Below are 20579 nucleotides of genomic sequence, written 5' to 3'. Positions count from 1 at the left end.
TCATATGCTAATGTTTACTCTTATAAACACTTAAAAAAAAAATGGGAGCAATTACAGTTGTATTAAACTATCTCATTTGTTATTTAACTGTTTTTTTAAAAAATGATTCTTAAGTTTTTTATAATTATTCTTATTTATCTGTTCATGTAAAAATTCAAGATAATATTACTTTTAACCCTAAATATAAAACCTTTGACAGAGTTTATTCTCATCTTTTTCCGAAGGCTTCTAACAAGTTGTTGATTGTGCATTAATGATTTTTTCACAAAAATACTTAGATAAAACAAAATAATGAGGCATAAAGAGCTTATCATGGGTTCCAATAATTTTAAGGACAGATTTAAAAAGAAAAAAACATTCAAATTATTGATAAATTTCATGTCATCAATGAATTTAATTACTTTTATAATTCTTGTAAGATAATTAAAAAAATCTCATTTAATACTAAGATAACTTTTATTATTATTCTTTTACTAATAACCCTTTTCATATAAAACATTTATACTCTTTAAATAATTCAAGAACCAAAAGAAAACACGTAAGATGGATTAATAAGAATAACTGAAAATTAAATCTTCGACCGAGTTTAATCACAAAATATACTTCAAATTTGCGTTTTACAATGGCAGGATCAAACACGAACTCAGGAGACGGTAACTTGTGAAGGGTAGCATGTGAAGTGCATGAACGATTACCCATGCAATTACAAAAAAATTAGGATCATAAATAGGTGGGGGCTAAAAAAATGCACGTTGTACATTTATAAAAATCAAATTAACCGCCAACCAGCCCCTCAAAATATTCCCAGCAGCTTAAAATGAGCACTCCATTGTGCCTAGTAAAGAGTTCTTTTAAATCACTAAATGGCACCAATGGAAAAATAGGAGCCATGCTTCAATTAAGACCTCTCCACATTCCACAGCATGAACAAAAATTTTGTGCTTCACTATATTGTATAGTTAATATGGAAGGCATGTCATTTCTCCACACATAGCTGCACGATCAAATATCTAGCTGATCAAGATCAATCATGTTTGCAGAATTTCGTATCAGCTCCTTCCGAACATCCACCTGATACAGATAATATTAAACATTCAGAATATGGCACAACAATAATAACTTTATGACATTGTACCTAAGAATATAGATAATCAACCAGGGGTAGCATTCAACTCTTTTTCAGCTCAAGCATGTGTCAATAAGCAATATATGATAATTGAGCATAAGCAAAAGAAACATACTACACTGGTCAACACAAATCATAAACCACCTGTTTCCATCAGGGAAAGAATGACAAAAAAATGCATATAGCTAACCATTGAACAAAGAAGCTTACATGAATGAAAAGCTCGTTCATAAAATTTTAAAAAGCAAACTAGTCAAAAGCAAGAATGCAATGCGGACTTGCAAGAAAAGTAAAAGGTGAAAATGTGGATTGTGGAATGATAGATATTTTCACAGATACAAGTTAATAATTTGAAGAGCCAAACACTCAAATAAAAAGTCTGGAGTTTTATATTAATCTGTTTTGCCTTATCTTCTGAACAGAAGCGATACACAAATGAATTCTGATCTCATCAAATAATTTTGTTAAATATGTTGATTGGGTATTGTAACACAATATCAGAAATATGCCATTTCTGAAAAATTTAGGATAGGCATACCGTTGTATTTTCAACAATGTGCTAAAAAATTACTTATATAATAACACTGCACAATAGTTATTATACCCAAGGCCAACTGATCCATGAACATGGCCAATTTCACGGTAAATGACAAATAAAACGGTTAAATAACAACGGAGAAATTATGCATGTCACTTAATGGAAGAGGCTCTTAGCTACAATAGCCAAGGTAAAAAGAGGTTAATGCACAGATCTCAAATAGGCTAATGATAAACCCCAACTTGTGTTTACCATAATCCAAGTTAACCTTACCAATCATACCAAGTTTATTATATCACGCTTAATAGAATAAACTTTTACGATACTTGTCACAAATTCCACATTGACCATTTAATTGAATGGGGTGAAGGAAATGGGAACTTTCAATCCAAACTCGATAATTTTACAAGTTTAAATATATTAAAATAAGAATGCATGCATGATTTCTGCCTTCTTTTAATAAAAACAAGAATTAAAATTTGAAATCAGAAGTCATTTGTCATATTTGACTGCCCAAAAATTTCTTAAAGTTCAATGTACCTGTAGTAAAATACATAGAAACAAATAGATTAAGGTGAAAAAAATCATAAAATATGAAAGCAATAGCACACATTACCCGAGCACCCATAAGAGAGGAAAAAACAATATTTGCTTCTGCTGCATCCTCAACTTTTAATTGCTTCAATAACCTGCGTTCTGGATCCATGGTTGTTTCCCATAGTTGTAAGGGCATCATCTCTCCCAACCCTGCATTTATAGAACATAGCAGATCACACTATTAAGTTATAATTACATAATTATGTTAAAAATCCCATGCAATTGGAGATTGGAAGATTTTTAAGTATTGAAACTGTGAGGTTCTCGCTGCAGCGAGATAAGTCTTGCTGTAGTGAAATAAGGCGGTGGACTGAAGTACTAGGATGGAACATTCTGGAGTATTTTCGCTGTGGTGAGAATGCGAGAATGTCTCGCTGTGCTGTAACGAGGATTTCTTGCTGTAGCGAAAAGTGCAGAAAACATATGCACATTTTTTTTTGATATTTTTGCTGTAGCGAGAGATAGCGAGCATGTTTCGAGTAATCTCTCGCTGTAGCAAGACTATCGCAATTCTAAAGGTTTTTAAAAGTTTTTTTTGCATGAAAACCATAAACTTCAACCTATATCAAGTTTCTCTAAACTCTCTCTTCGTTCTCTCAAATTAAATCCCTTAAAACACCAATTATCCTTCAAATCTAGGATCGTACAAACATCCGTTCTAAGTGATTCTAAGTAAATTTCTTTAAGTTTGATCTCGGTTCTACCGATGGTTTTTCTCTGTTTCATATTTCTCAAAGGTACCTTATAATTTTCAGGAAAATTTTCATTCTTGAATTATAACCTTTATCAATCTTCCCTTAAATCTTCATTTCGAGGTAAGGGGAGCTCTACTTTATCATTATATTACAAGTTGTGTGTTGAATTCACGAGAGCCTTATCTCATAGTACTGTATAATGATATGTATGTGTTTGATTGATTATTATGTGTTCGTGAGATGAAAAAAGCATGATATCTTAGTTGAATAATTTCATTAATAATTTTCAATATGTTGGGTGTAATATTGTGATTATTAAAGTGAAATGTTGATGATGTACTGTTGAGATATGTTAAAAAGAATGATGATGATGTTAGAATGTATATTTTGATTGGTGGAGTCATATTGATATGATGAGTAATGTAGAAATTGTCTAGAAGTGCTTATCAGCATGATTTTGTGACTGGACTTGAGATAAATATGACTAGATATGAGTACTGGATGAATCTAGCGTAAATAGTTACAGAGATAAACTAGGAGTATAGAATCTGGAGATGATGTGAATATTTGAAAAAATTGTAGGTGGTGAGTAACATTCGCGTATGTGTACAGATTTTGTCTACGAGCGAATGCGCCACATGGCCTCATTTGTTTTTCGATTAGACTCCTGAATATACCTTTATTAAAGGGTTCGTTATTGCATATGTTGTATCCATGTGCATGGATTAACCTGCGATTATTTACCTAGTTGAGTAATATCTTAAGAATATTGTTGGAGACATCGAATGACTGCGATCACAATGCACTGAAAGTGCTATCTAGAAAGGAAAAGATTTCATGTTGGAGATAGAATGAGAATTAATGATGTATGGTAACATATGTGATGATGTGTTATTTTATGATGTTACGTGCTGAGTGATATGAGACTTTTATGTTATGTATGAGTAGTAGAATAGTTGTTCACGCTTATATAATATTGTAGGAAATAAAGATGACGACGCCTTAAGGGCAGATTAGGATAGTAAATTGTTTTGAAAGAAGTAATGTTGAATTATGTATCTAGAGAATATAAGCGTATTATACATTTGAACTTCAGAGTGTACCTTGAGGATAATCAAGAATATACTTTAGAAGTAATTTATAATTATGTTGTACCTTTTGATTTTCCTGTAAATGCTAACATCGATCAGACACTTAGTTTTTATTTATGTCAGGGAACTGAGAGGAAATCCATGATCATAAATAATGTATTTACTTATCATGATCATTATTTGCTAGGAAGACTTACTCGATTCACTTTTGAGAGATTTTTTAGTATTGATGTTGTGGCGGATTCTAGTAATACTTATCTCGGACAATGATGAGTTAACTGCTAAGGAAGTAGCGGAAATAGAGGGCTCGCACGACAGTGATAACTAGTTTTCAGGTTCTCAGTGTATTGGGGTGAACATGATCTACTGTAAAAATTCAGTATATTTTGAATGATGATCTGTAAATGTAATTTTTTTTTTATATTTTACGATTGCTGTCAAGATTTTGAGAATGTAAATATGGAATTACAGTTTATTTTATATAATTTGTCTTAAACTTAGTTGGAGAATTTATTTGTTGACTAAAATTTTATTTAATTATAATTGACATTAGAATTCTGATTATAGAAATATTTATAGCTTGGCCTGTATATTTTTATTTTTTATCAAGATATTATATGAATTTGTAAGCGAAAGAGGTTCTATTTCAAAATCTTATTATTTATTTCACTGAACATTTTATTATTTGTTTACAACTGTACCTAAATTTTGATATAATTGAGCAAAGAAAAGTAAGGTGTTACAAACAGAATAATGAAAACATTGGAAAACAAGTAACTCCCATAGAAAACAAAAATTCAGCATTGGGGAAGCATGTGAATCTTCTAGAATAAATGGGTAAAAGTCATATTATACATAAGAAACATTTTAAAATACAACAGACTCAAACATAAAATTTTCTTTTCTTCAACTAACATATTGTTCACTACAAGGGTCTACAAGACACCCCAATGACAGCAGAGATTATCATTCCATATTCACTATACCCCTAAGCTCTCAGACGTGAGTTCATATTGATTCACTAGCATAGCTTTATAGGAAAGGGGATGGCATGAAATCATCACTCCTCTAATCATGTTTGGTATGATCAGGAATATTGCACAACATTCCTAGTCCTACTATTTAAACTGTGAAACTAAGGCCCAAATGAAAAAGAAAAAAAATAGAATAACATAAAGAAAATCTTAATTACTACAAATATTTTTGTTCAAGTTTCACAAATCTGTGGTGAGAGACTGGTAGTTTAACACTGATGCATCCAATTATTTTTTAATTCATTTCTTAATTTGACCACCCATGTTTCTAGTATACATTTCCTCTTTTGTAGTCAGATTCAATTGATCCACTTCATGATAAATAGCAGTTTTCCTGACATTAACAACCCTATCAATTAAATAATCTATTGTATTATTTAAATTGTAGTTTGCCAAAACTGTATTACAAGCCTACAAATAATTCTAATACAAGTAACATGCAACTAAAATAACTTTTCATCATACCTTTGAACCTTTGCATGTTGTATGATGCATTAGGAGGGAATGAGCTTCGAAGCTTTTTAAGGTCAGCATCATCATAGCAATAGTGCACTTGTTTTCCCCTCACAACCTGGTTATTTCAGTAAAGATAACTGGAGTTAGCATGATTTCATCTGATAGACATTTCATGTAGCACAAACCTAAGGCAAACCTTGTACAGTGGTGGAACACCAACATATATGCAACCTTCATCAAACAAAGCTCTCTGCAAGAAAGAATCAATGCATCAAATTTGATCATTTTATTTTTGTTCTTATTTTTATAGGAGCTATTTTGGTTTTCATCCTCCATGTAGGAGTAGATTTTGCTGGCATTTCCTGTATAGTTTACCTGATATCTAAAGAAAAAGGTCAGTAGCAGAGTTCGGATGTGCGCACCATCCACATCAGCATCAGTCAAAATAATAATCTTATGATATCGGAGGGCATCCTTTTTAAAATCCTCTCCCTGAACCAACAAAAGACATTTTTTAATTAAATTATTAAATAATAGCTGACATAAGTTAAAGAGCACAGAATTCTGGCACAGGTAAACAAGGTTTTTAACTTTGACAAACTTGTCTTTATCAATATTTATGCTGGTTGGAGAATATCACAAATAACTTAGTTATCATGCTATTCAGAGATGGATTTTCCAATTCGATTTTGGAATTCACTAAAGATTTTTAACTTCTGATCGTATTCAGCAATCGGGATTACTTTCGCATTTTCAGGATTTCCTAATTCCCATATTCTCTTACTGACCACACATTGCTATTTCTGTCTGTAGATTCACTTCACAATTAACATTGATCGTTATTTACTTGGTTATTTTGGGCCTTCATTTTGGAATCTCAACAATTTGAAGACCTGTAAGCAGGTTGCTTGCAAGTTACTCTTCCACTAAGACTCTGAATCATATTTCATTAGCAATTTGTTCTTTATTTTGATAAAAGAAGAAAGTCACTGAACCAAAGAGAAAATTTTCAATTTAGTTATAATTTATTTAGATTTTACTGTGATTTGTTTTCAGATCCATCATTTATCTATTTATTTTGAGCTTTAACTCCTCCATAATAAATGAAACAGGGACAATGTTAACCTTCACTCCAAGACCAAGACCAAGAATTAAATTTTGGATCTCTTCATTTTTGTACATTGCTGCTTCATCCCTCCTTTCAATATTCAGAATCTTACCCCTCAAAGGGAGAATGGCCTGCATCAAATATGATATGATAAATACATGCTCTTACGCAACCCCAAATGTTTCTTTTATTCATGTAATGAACATCAATCTACCAAAGTGCTCCACATGTCAGTAAAGAAAGAATTTAAGTGATCAGATACCACAGTTAGAAAACAAGCATTAGAATATACAATCACAAAATTATCTATAAATATTTAAGCCAAATCAAAATGTGAAACTCCTCTCACAAAATTTTAAATTTCAGTCATCCACAACATTACCTTTGTTATAATGTTTTTTTACTTTCAAAGGCAACAAAAAACTTTAATGAAAATTAAGAAAATCATGTTTCATTTAAATATTATTTCATAGAAAATTTGTCATTGGTACAATTCAAAATATTAACATAGCTAATATTTCATCTAACATTCTGCCAAGGTAGCTATTAATATTCAGGGATGGTAGTAATGGCAACACCATACAAGGATTTGGGAAACAAAAAATAATTGAAAAAGATGACTGCCCTAATTGCCTTGTGTTATTTCTTTTCAAGATGAAAGTGGCAATATTTTGCATATCTTTGCTTCCAAATGAAACACTATCTAAGGCATAAAATAGTCAATAAATTTACCAAAGCAATAGAATAAATAGTTTATATTATAGATAGGAGATATAACAAAACCAGTTTGTGCCTTCACCTAAGAATGTAAGATTTTAGGACACTTGATCCTTCATATTATATCGGGTTACCTTGACAAGTTGTCAAGAGTTCAATCCTCACTGCCTCCTTTCTTGTAATAAAAAGGTTGAATTTCAATACAAGGTATAGTGATCAAGACTGCATTGTTTACAATCACACTTCAAACCCAGAGGGCTATTGCATGAAGGAGCATGTTAAAGATATAATAAAACATGTTTTGTGTCTAAGCTTAAGCTTTTAGGAGAGTCAGTCCTCAATAGTTTCAAATTTTCAGTAGAATGTACAGTAAGGTTAAACAAGGTCACAATTTTTGTAGGCTTTGATGCAAAAGTATACACTTTACCTGAAAGCGCCTGTCACGCCCTTGCTTAGCACTTCCTCCAGCTGAATCACCTTCAACAATAAAGATTTCTGCAATATAGGGATAAAGAATAAAAAAAATTTAACTCAAAACACACTGCCACCTCATCAAGAGATTAAACCAAAAAGATCTCAGCTAATTTCACATGAACTAACTATGCTATGACACAGCTCCACATATACAGTGTTAATCTAAATATACTGAGCATATTGTCCTGCCAGTTAAGAAACAACTCCATTTAAATAATAGATTATATCAGTTGGACATAGTCCCAAATATCACCAAAGGATTCTAAATATTATCTCTAAAACTGTAATCACCCCAAAACATCAAATAATTGTTTTCACCCCAATCCTTAAAAGCCAGCCTGCATATAATTGCCTAAGGACATCAAACCACAGCCTTGAAAATTGACATATATTTAAATTATATGAGAATGCATACTTTTGAAAGCTCTTAACATAATTAGGAGACGAGACTGGAAATCAAGAGTCAAAACTCAGAACGATTATACTAAAATAGAGATTCAAGATTTCAGGTTCTCTGTCTCCTAGCATTGATCCAATCTCAGTTGTCAAAATTCAAGTTGTTTTCTTAAAACCAGAAAAAATAAAGCATGTGATGAGATTCAACCTCCACAACACTTGGTATTATGGACCACCAAATACTGTACAAGTCACATAAGAATGACAGCAAATGATTTCAGCAATCAAAAAGGCAGTCAATCAAAATAGATGGGATTCTCTAGTTACTGTCATCAAATTACTATGTAGATTCATCAAAAATATCTTGGAAGTTCCATTTGCACAATTCATGAGTCGAGTCTATCCTTTTTTATCATTTCTAATTCAGTGTCTGTTTTGTCCTGTTGTATTAATCTAGAATTTTTTATGCAGTTAAGCTGATTATAAAATGAGTAAGCATCACTACAGAGAAACAGGAGCAGGAAAACATATATCAAAGGAATAGATTTGGATAGCAACTTCAAATAAGAATGTAACAAATTATAGCACTTTTGCTTAAAATATTAATGTCATATTCTTAAAGTTATTATACGCAGAATTAATAGGAATAACTCTTATCATTGAACTAGGTCTGTCACAGAATGGTTGTATCTACTAAGCAAAATAAGCTCCACAAAATAGAAACAAGTATACCACAATCTTCAGGATTTGTGGACGAACAATCAGCTAGTTTTCCTGGAAGAGATGAAGATCTCAATACACTCTTTTGTCTCACCAATTCCCTTGCTCTTTTTGCTGCCAAAGCTGCCTAATTAGACCATAAATATCACAAGAGGAAAGCTTTCTGGTTAACCTAAGCAATAGGGTTTAAAATACAGAATTGTAAACTTGAAAAAGAGATGACTACCTTGAAAGCATTAAGAGCTTTAGAAAGTACAGAATCAAGAACATCTGGATGCAATTCCAAATACTCAGTAAGGTAGTCTTGAATAGATTGATCAACCACTTTTCGCACCTCTGGATTTCCTAACCTTGTCTTTTCACAACAGAGAGAATGGTAAGAAAGAACTTAAAGCAGAGCCATGAAGTGCAGGGAAACAAAATCAAGGCTGAACCTCAATATTCCAAAAACCACAATAAGCATTTCATCAAATAACATAATCATAAAGTATGCACTATGCAATACCTTTGTTTGTCCTTCAAACTCTGGATTTGGGACCTTGACTGAGACAACACATGTTAGACCCTCTCTTACATGCTCACCACTTAGAGTAATATCCTTATCCTGCAAATAACAGAAATGCTACTCAATAACGAAAATAATCCACTTTAAACCATTCATAAAATAATCCATTTAGACAAGGGAGGCATTTGCTATTTTTCAATTACCACATTTAACATACATGTACAGAAGTTCCAGTTCTGCTAAGCATGCAATACATAACTAGAAAAGTGGTTTAGTATTTTGAGAAATTACTTACCTGTAGACCTGTAGTGCACTCAAAGTTAAGGGTAAAATAATGTAGTAGCAGGGTTAGTAAATTTAGTCTCAGAATATCAAAGCAACAAATTTTTAACTACAAGTTATATATTTCAGGAAAGTAGATGCGCAGAAGTTAACAGGGAAAATAAAGGAGATAATAAACACAGTTGAGTAATACCTTGATAACTTTGGACTTCTTTCCAAGACTATTCAATGTTCTTGTTATAGAAGCCTTCATACCATCAATATGAGTGCCACCATCAATAGTGCGTATGCTATTAGCATATCCCAGTATTGTATCTGAATATGCATCTTCACACCTAGTAAAGAAGAAATTAAATGAATTTCATACTAATAAAAGGAATTATGAATAGTTATCAACCATATTATACAGAAAATTATACAATATATTGCTCATTTTGAGCTTCTATATTTACAAGATATAAAAGGCTACCACCCCATAACTTCACAAGTTAATTCTTACTCATACTCGTTAGGATTCAACTGCCAAATACACACAAATGAATCCTGACACAGAAATGTATCTAGCAAACAGAACAGAGCTATATCAATTGGCATTGGAGGGCTCACCACTGAAAAGCTATATCAATTGTGATGCCATCTGTTTCTTTTCTAAAACTCAGTACATCATGCAGAGCTTTCTGGAACAGAAGGTCACTAATCAATAACCACTTTAAAGTTACTTTCAAATCCAAATCCAAATAAACTACATAATAAGCAGTTTTCCATTAAAAGGATAAAAATTGAAGCAATGAACCATTTTTTATAAAGAAAATCAACAATGATAAAATCATGTCACAATATTCAACCATTCTTATAAGGCTAACAGGGACCATCACTTACAAGCAATGGGAATACATCCAACTGTAGAAAAAGAAAGTCACAATTTTAAAAGAGATTGTTATGAACCCAGAATAGAATATAGAGAAAAGAAAAAGAATATTGTATTGCTTGATTGAAAATGCACAAAACCAGGGAACAGATCTCTCCTTCAAGGGTTTCCCCTTCACAAAGGAATGTCACTTTTACAATTGAGCTAATGCCTAATGCTACTGTTCTCCAAAACTAACAAATATCCTCCAATCCTCTGCCCTCCTACCACTTAAGTTAACTAGCCAACTAATTCTGTAACTAACTACTACTCTAACTGTTTTGCTTTTCAGCTCTACTTGACCATATTTCCTACAAGTCTTCAGTCGTCAGCCCCATCAGACATCATCCAAGAGTTATTAATGCCCATGCAGTACAAGTAGTAGACTTAATGCTATCCACATAACTGAACTGACTAAAAAATGCAAAGACAACCCTGTCCAGGCCATTGGGTTGTCCTGCATAGGTTTCAATTGACTGCCAAACTAAAGAGATCTAATGGCCCCAGTGCAGGGGTGAGTTCAATTGTGATTCAACCAGTTGTGTAAATAGCATCGCAGCCATTACTCCAAAACAGTAGTAATACAACTTATACAACTTATTTTGTTGCAAACCTGAATCCAAATGGTACCACTTAAACCTTTTGTTATCTTAAACAAATGCTATGTGACTATGTGAGGAAGTGTTTACAGCTGTGAACTTAAATGAGTTGTGCAGTAAAAACTAAAACAACAGAATTGATATTTCATAGAAAAATATAAGCATAGAATGTGATGAAAACAATCATAACAAACTTATTTTATAATTGAAGAAAGAAGAATGGAGAAGGATAAGATATCTTACAAAAGCAAACCAACACAAGTAAAAATATATAAATAAAATGAATGTCATTACGCATGCATTACAAGCATAAAGGTTAAAAGCACACGACCTTATCAGTGTTAAGCCATTTCACATATTCAACCAATCCCCCAGCATAGAAATATTCATTATATTGAACTTTTTCTGGATCATTGTCCTCTTTCCGAAGTGTGATAGTAAGCTGCAAAGGTCAAGAAAATTCATGGTAAGATGCAAAGTAGATAGAAAATTGCTCTTCGAGAAGTCTTTGATTTATAGGTGGTTAAATGAGGGACAATACTTTGGGCAGCTCAGTCTTGCTTTTTAGGTGTGCCAAAAGATCAACAAAAACTAATCGTCTAATACTAAACCTAATTTACATTACACATAAAGCTCAAGCTTGAACTCCGATCAATTACAAAGCATCTTTACTTTCATATTATAAAACTCATCAAAGAAAAGATGTTTCTTAATTCTATATCATAACTTCTTTCATCTTTCAACTATATTAAATTGTACAGCATAAAATCTTATAGTTTTTTTCATCTATTAGAGTAGCCCGACAAATTTACAGACATAAACAACAGTCAGCCAAGGTATTGACAATAAAAGGGCAGATGGCATTGGCAGGTTTCTAACAAGCAAAAGATGGTGTTTCTTGGATTTGAGTAAGGTAATACGAAATTAAAACCCTAGAAGGTTCAAAGACACAATGCTCATGAAGGTTCAAAGACACAATGTTCATGAATAAATGTCATGATAAATTATCCACATTTAAGACCACTTCTAATAAGAAAAATAAATGTTGAATGAAACATCACAAATGGACATTACTTGAATCAATAACCTCACCTTTGGGTTGAGGAAAGCTAACTCCCTAATGCGTCCAGCTATTGTATTGTAATCAAACTGAATAGCAGTGGTGAATACTGCATGTTAAGTTGGGATAAGAGTAAAGCATGCATTAGACTGAAGTTTGCAGTAAACAAGAAAAAACATAACCAGAAATGCATGATCAAATAAATATATGAACCTTCTTTGTCTGGCCAAAATCTGATACGTGTCCCTTGAAGATCTTTCTTTTCATCTGGAAGCACAAGGCATTTCAGAATTGTCACTGGCTTTCCGCAAGAATATGTTTGCATGTATTCCATTCCATCACGCCAAACTGTTACCTCTAATGACTGTGAAGTAAGATAGCAAATAGGATCCTCAGATAACATTGATAACTAACCAGAACTAACAACCTCAGACTAAAAAGGAAATATAGAGGTGCTTGTATATTTAGTTAATATTTAAACCTATGACAAAGAAGGTGCAATGATGAGTTGAAATTAGATCCAGAACATCAATACCCATTTCAAATTCTTCATCCAATGCTTTTCAAATATGCACTGTAAAAGCTCAACTTAAAAAATAGGAAAAATTTGTCAAAGAAAACATACCTCAGACAATGCATTAACAACAGACAAACCAACGCCGTGTAAACCACCTGAAACAGAGTAACCACTATTGGCACCACCAAATTTTCCACCGGCATGCAAGACCTGCAAAGTTCATAACAGCAACAATCATTACAGCATTATCCAACTGAAAAAAATTATGCAGAAAAGATTCAGTCTAAATAGAAAATGAACTCCAAATGCTGGGTAAAATTGTGTTACAGCATAAAGCCCAAATTCCAACCTTTTCAAAAGTGAAAATTCGTATTTGTGGAACTAAAACAATGTATTTCCTTACACTAAAACCATAATTTAGTTTAACAGACTCAAGTGGATTTGAATTTCATGGTATCTAAAGATACATGCAACATAGACTTCTGAAAATGCTTAAAGCGTATATATAGCAATTATCTAGACTATTAATCAAGTATGTGTAACAATACCGTCAACACTGTCTCCAAGGCAGATTTATTTGTAACTGGATGCAAGTCAGTAGGAATCTGAATTCCACAAGATAAATTAGTATATGTAATCAAATTAAAGCAAGGGATTGTAAATAAACAGAGATCAATAGTAGTTTAGTACAAGCATTAACAGCTAAAAATCATGATAAATGGCAAATTATACTCATATCCATAAAAGAACAATAGCTAGCATTGTCAAGCAGCTGGTCATATATAATATTTAACTCCACAAAACTAGGGAAGTTAGAAAATAGTTACTGGTTACACTAAAAAATATAGCAGTACCATTATACAGTGCACAACTCAGTCTTTTTTTGTTGTAAATTTTAAATCTAAAAGGAAAAAGTTCAAATTTCAAATTAACATTACATTATAGATACAGACAAAGCACAATCTACCCATGAAGAAATTTAGACAGCAAAGCATACCCCACGACCATTGTCCGTGATGCTCACAGAATCATCTGCAAGTAAAATAACATCTATCTTGGAAGCAAATCCAGCTTGAGCTTCGTCAACAGCATTATCCAAAATTTCATACACCTAAGATACCAAATAATCTCTGCATCAATTAGAAAATTCCCAGAACAAAAATTAAAATATCAAAAAAATCTGCAAAAATGAAATTAGAAGACGATACCAAATGGTGCAACCCACGTGGGCCAGTGCTTCCAATATACATCCCAGGCCTTTTTCTTACGGGGTCCAATCCTTCAAGCACCTACATGTTTTAAACAACCATTGAAGAAAAAAGGCTGCAACCTTCCAAAGTATATTTGACAAGCAATACATTAAAGGCACTGACAAGAAATATACCAAAGATAAGTTTAAACACACAGCACTCATAAAATTCTGTAGCACAAAAACAGTTACAACATCCAATCTACATTCAACAATTGGTTTCATGATATTGTGTAGACAATAAAAAAACAATCCGAAATTACCTGAATTTGATCAGAACCATAAGCTTTGGAACTTTCATTTTTCTGAAAAGCTTCAGTTGTCGAGACAGAAGACATAAACGCCCTCGGAGTGACTGCATTATGTACCGAACGTGGAATCCACAATTTTCCGAGAGGAAAACTTATCCTGAGAAAACCCAAAAAAAATTACAAATGAAGACAAACAAACAACCTTCTAGCTATGGTTCAATAGAAAAAAAAAAAAAAACAGTCAAAAAAAAAACCATCCATTTTATTAAAAGTTGCGAACTTTGTTATAATTGAAGTATTGGCAAGTATGAAATATTAAAGGGGAAGCAATTTATAGAGAAGAAAAGGGGAAAAAGGAAGCGGAAAGCGAAGTTAAACCTGGGTTTGGAGAGGGTGGAAAGAAGAGAAGAGGAATGAGGGTGAAAGGAAGAGACGGTGAAGAAGCGAGAGGCCATGAAGCGAAGCAGAGGAGGACGAGTTAGAAGGATAGGTGCCATCGCATTCACATGGAAATCAAATACAACCAAACCAAAACAACATCTCTTTCTTTTCTTTTCCCTGCTTTCTAAGTTCTTACCTTAACTCACTCACTCTATCTTCTCTTTTTCTTTCCTCTAAACCCTACACTTTCAGCGTAACTCCCTCCCTTAGTGCTTTTGTTTTCCCTCCACACACTCCTTTTTTGTAAAGAAAAACACCCCACACATTTTTGCCCAACCAAATATAGGACTTGGATCATGAATAATTTAATATAATTACATGTATTTTTATTAGTTTTAATTAATAAAACTTTTAATCATTAATCAGGTAGCGTTTTATAAATAAATTTATTTTATTTTTAAAAATATAAAATTTTATATTTGATATGAATAATTTAAAATTTCTTAAATAAATAACATTTTAAAATTATTTTAATTAAAGTTTTGAATAAAATATTTATATGAAATGAAAAAATTTAAAATATTATCAAATTAACAAATTTATAATTAAAATATTAATTATATTTTTTAATATTTTTACATTTAAATTTGGTTTTATATTATCTCCTTATTTTATTATTGTTTGTTTAAAATATTTATTATTAACTTGCTATTCTAATTAAAAATTATTTAAATAATTATAATTATATAAATTTCGTACTCATCAACTTAGATAATAGTATCACCTAATAATGATAATAATTGACTAAATTGAATTCTTTATAATAATTTTATATTTTTCAACACACTTCTTAAATAATAAATATCTTATATTTACTAAAATTTAATTTTAATTTTTAAATAAAATTTATCAATTATCACATAAAGTAATATTAAAAAATATATATTGATATTTCAAATATATATATATATATAAACCAAATATGATATAAAAAAAATTAAAAATATGGTACAACATTCCTAAAAGCACACAGTTTTGAAACATTATCAAGAAATAAAATTTCTAAAAAAATTATCTTTCAAATAATATAAAAAAAATATGCACACCAAATGTTTCATAAGATAAATTTTTATGGTATTACTTGTGTCTGTTAAAGATATACTTGTCCACTTTCCTGTTGTTAAAGTCTTTAACCTTATTTCTTCTTATCTTTATGTCTCGTTATGGTACTCCGATGAAATTCAAAGTTCTCTTTTATCAGAGATAAGGGATATATGCAATGGCACTCCGACAATCAAGTATGTATTCGATATAAAGTAATAAATGTTATTTAATATTCTGAAGTCATCACTTTACCTCTCATTTTTACTTTCTTTTTATAAGCATCATATTGGCCCTGTTGGGCTTGGTGAGTTAACCCTGGATTAACTTTCTGATAGTTTGGATAATTAATCCTTTCTTTATTGAATACCTAAACATAATCATAATGTTAATTTATTTTAAGATGACTGAAAAGGTTATTAGCACTTCTCGTCCAAGGGTGAGGCCAAAGGGGTAGTTAATACCCTCTGTCCTAGGATAAGACTGAAAGGGTACTTAGTTCTTTTTAGTTTTGGGAGTGACCAAATAAGGCCTTATTTGGTACACAATAATATCCTTCATTCTAAGGTAAGGTCGAAAGGATATTCGGTTCCCTTTGATTTTGGAAGTGACCAAATAAGGCCTTATCTGGTACACTAATATCCTTCATTTTAGGGTAAGGCCGAAAAGATATTCGGTTCCCTTTGGTTTTGGAGGTGACTGAATAGGGCCTTATCTAGTACACTAATATCCTTCGTCCTATGGTAAGGCCGAAAGGGTATTCGGTTCTTTTTAGTTTTGAGAGTGACCGAATAGGGCCTTATCTGATACACTAATATCCTTCGTCTTAGGATAAAACTAAATTAGAGGTGACCGAATAAGGTCTTATCTGGTACACTAATATCCTTCGTCCTAAGGTAAGGCCGAAAGAATATTTGATTCCTTTTGATTTTGGAGGTGATCGAATAAGGCCTTATATGGTACATTACTTATTAAGATAAGAACATTCACATTCGCAAATATATTATATAAATGTTTTTTCGTTTTAAATTTAATTGTAATTTTAAGATGTAATATTGTACATAAAGTATAATAAAAGGTCAAAAGTGTAATTTATCCCTCTATTCATAATATTTTATTATTTTTTAATTTAATTACAGTAAATTGTACCTTATTTTGCCACATATATGCATTTTTATAATGTTATTTGGCAAAGACAAGAGTGAGGTACTCCACACATGCTTTTTATTCCCATGCGTGTTTTGATTTGCAGTAGAAAGTGCCCAAAGTATGTTTACAAAATAGAAGCTGCTATGCAGTTTTTTTTTTTATAGGCAAAACATATATTATTAAAAAAAGTTCAAAGAGAACTCCAAACCTATATATACAGAGAAAAAACTTAATACTTACTCAAAAAAATAAAAAGCAAAAAGTTACTTATACAGAGCTAAGACGAATGCAATTTCGTGGGTTCAAATACCAATTAGTTAACAAAATAGTTTCTCCCTTACTAACAAGTGATAGTCATTTTCAAGACCTCAGAATAATAGAATTTAGGACTTACCTCTAATCCAAAACACCATTGGAAAACACAATTTTATTTTTATGTAACCACAAAGATCACGCTATACTCACTCAAACAATAATAAATATATCTCTTCTCTTTTACTACAATCAACACCAACTTAAGAAAACAAGTCGATAAATCTGAAGGCAAAACCAGTGAGAATTCAAGCCAATGCACAGTAAAATACCAGATTTGAAATGAAACTGAGCACGTTAAAAACAATTGAGTTGCAAGTTCCTCCAAACCATGACAAAAGCAACAAGTTATATCATCAATTTGAACATCACGATTAATCAGCAAACCTTTACAAAGAAGTGCATTCAACAACAATTGCCAAGTAACTAGTAGACACTTAAGAGGGACTTTCCCTCTCCATAGCCTTTGCAAGACGTCTGTCGTACACTGATCTATATTATTAGGACCACCAAAAAGTTCAAATAGCCATTATTACACAGATTGTACTGAATAATAACCTGAAGAATCTGCCTTCTATACCCATTTATATTCTTGTAGTTCCTTAGTAGAAACTCCATCCACAATTTCTAACAACAGATTAAAACTTGAGATCTCATGTTGAAAGAGTTCTCTTTGCCAACTAACATCCTAAACTAACCTAGTGCCATAAGGAAAACCATTTTTCAATACACAAGATTCAACATTCCTCGCCACAGCAAACAATCGTGGAAATACTTCATACAATCGCACTTCGTTTACCCACTTATCTGTCCAAAAAAGGGTATGCAAACTTGCACCCACACTCTTATCCAACTTCTCATCTAGCAATGAATTCTCTTGATGAATAACCTCCAGCAAATCATACCACTATAAAGAACACTTGTTGTGGACTAATGGACGCTGAATAAAAGAAGCTAATCTGCCATACCTAGCTTCCAACACTCGTACCCACAAAAAACTAGAACAATTAACACCTCGCCATAACCATTTACCAAGAAACGCTCAATTAAACCACTACACATTCCTAATGTCCAAGCCACCATTCTTTCGCAATTTACAAACTATTTTTCATTTCACCTAAGGGATTTTAGATCCATTCTCAACACCCTTTTCATAAAAAATTTCGTTGGATAGTGACAATCTCCTTTATCACTGACTTCAGCGCCTTAAAAAAGGATAACAAGTGCAATAGCGTAGAATTAAGAACGACATTAATCAAAGTCATCTTGCCTCCAATCGATAATGTTAACCTCTTTTTAAAAGCCTTTAACACACTTTTCTATGCACTATGCACTAGGCTTCCTCGGCTTAACGCCTAACTGTAACATGAAATACTTTAATGTGAAACAACCAATCTTATAATGTAAGAACTTCGCAATCAAGTTTAGAAGTTATTATGCAGTATGTCAGAGTTAACATGATTCTTTCTAATATAAACATAAATTTAAACATGCTATGTATTATATAACAAATTTTACTAATAGTATTTTATTGTTATTTTTTTATTTTTATTCAAATGAATGTGCGATTTTAACATTGTTTCAAAACTATTTAAATAGTCATCATCAATTAAGGTAAATTGTCTTATTTTACAATTTCAGACTAATAATATAATACGTTCACATTACATGATATATATACAATATTTTATTATTTTCATTATAATTTTGTCAGACTTTTCTTTATTATAAAGTAAAATCTATAATATTATTCATGATTAAAAGGGTTTAGTTTTCTTGTTATATTTGTAATAGTCAATACCGTTAATTTTATGCTAATAAACAGTAAAATTAGTAATGTAATTAAAAAAGATCTTAATATTTTCTAATCTTTGAAACATAATGAATAAAAACTATTAATCTAAAAAAAATATATAATTCCTTTTTAAATTTGAAGTAACACAACAAACACTATTATTTAAATATTATTTAATTTTATTTTTTACTGTAATTATCTTACCTCAATATGTAATAAATGCAATAAAAAAAACTAATAATTTTGCTCGTTAAAAAAAATCAAGCAGCTAAAATAAGAATATGGGTGAGTAAAACCTTTCTTATTAACGAATAAGATTAGTATATTTTCCATGGAATTATAATAAATTTCATTCTAAATTTTGACATATCCAATATATCATGTCCAGTCTTAAAAAGACAATCTGACATGTTTAATTTAGGAAATCGTGATTGAATTATTAATTTGGAGAATAGAGGAAAATTGTCTTCCATGGTTGAATTCGTACTTAAAGAAATGCAAAACTCACAGGATCGATTTCTTAAAATTTATTATTACTGTTTATTAGGCATTCAGACATAAAGTAGGTAGGAATCTGCACAATAAATAGGTATTTTATCTTAAAATATATTTATATACAATATATAATAAAATTATTTGAAATATTTTATTTTTAAATAATTCATTTTAATTTAATTCTATAACCACAAATAATATGAATCAAAATGATAAAAATTTAATAAAATTACAATAATTTTAAATTGATAAAATTAATATATTAAGTATTATGAATTTTATATAATAAATATATGTATAGAAATTTTAAAATTTTATACAAAATAATAAAAAGAATTTGTATAAATTTAAACATAAAAATTCACAGGAAATTTTAAAGTTTATAATATATATTTTTTATCTAAATCACAGGTATCATTAAACAGCGACAACCTTTTTTACTCAAAAAAGACTATATTTGGCAAAACTCAACCTCCGAATATTTTAAAAGTTTATATAATGTAATAAAATTATTATAATAAGAGAATATAGTTTTACATTTTATTCTTAAATAATTTTAATCTTAAAAAATATACATAGCAAAATAATAAGAAAATAACTCTACTAAATATTTAGATAAAATAGTTTCATTTATTATACATATAGAGGTCGCTTTGTGTTTCAAATGAGAATGACTTATTAAATTTTTAAAGCCTTTCTAAAGCTAAAAATATTTCTTTGTTATTATAGTATTACTTGTTAATATTTATCCATATATCATTACATTACTTGTTTTTGTATTTATTCTAAAAAGAAAACCCTTTTTTGGATACTTTCCTTCATAACAAGATATTATCATTTTTTTAAAGTAAGATTAAATGAAAATTTTGGATTTTAACATCGCAATCCAACTTTTAGGTGAGATCAATCGAAGTTTGAAGGTCGGAGTAATATACTCACATGATATTGCTAACGAGTTCTAAACCCCTTTATCACTGCAACCGATTCATTTATATTTTGTAATGATTTTAGATAGCAGATAGTA

The 20579-nt window shown here is 30.9% G+C and overlaps 1 protein-coding gene across 7 annotated transcripts; it reads right to left on the bottom strand.

The window, feature by feature from the left end:
• Positions 1–529: 529 nt before the first annotated feature.
• LOC113863585 (DNA gyrase subunit B, chloroplastic/mitochondrial) lies at positions 530–15008 on the bottom strand. 7 transcript variants are annotated; one of them, XM_027497220.1, is made up of 21 exons: positions 14701–15008; positions 14335–14479; positions 14031–14111; positions 13820–13933; positions 13371–13427; positions 12931–13032; positions 12519–12669; positions 12338–12414; positions 11577–11687; positions 10346–10416; positions 9933–10074; positions 9458–9556; positions 9179–9307; positions 8965–9079; positions 7790–7857; positions 6663–6776; positions 5913–6029; positions 5734–5787; positions 5547–5652; positions 2281–2411; positions 530–1071 (listed from the first exon to the last, which is right to left on the bottom strand). In XM_027497220.1, the coding sequence occupies exons 1-21, from the start codon at positions 14817–14819 to the stop codon at positions 1003–1005; spliced, it is 2172 nt and encodes a 723-aa protein (XP_027353021.1). In that variant the 5' UTR covers positions 14820–15008; the 3' UTR covers positions 530–1002. The 7 variants fall into 7 exon arrangements, 3 of the variants coding, with proteins under 3 accessions (XP_027353021.1, XP_027353020.1, XP_027353019.1); XM_027497219.1 differs by having other exon boundaries at positions 559–1071; positions 6663–6780; positions 7758–7857; positions 14701–14977; XM_027497218.1 differs by lacking the exon at positions 530–1071 and having other exon boundaries at positions 1437–2411; positions 14701–14977.
• Positions 15009–20579: the final 5571 nt, after the last annotated feature.

This window comes from Abrus precatorius, unplaced genomic scaffold (assembly GCF_003935025.1).
Source record: "Abrus precatorius isolate BTA unplaced genomic scaffold, Abrus_2018 Scaffold3, whole genome shotgun sequence".
NCBI lineage: Eukaryota > Viridiplantae > Streptophyta > Magnoliopsida > Fabales > Fabaceae > Abrus > Abrus precatorius.
Note: the sequence above shows the minus strand (reverse complement) of the source record. Positions and strands in the feature narration are given on the sequence as shown.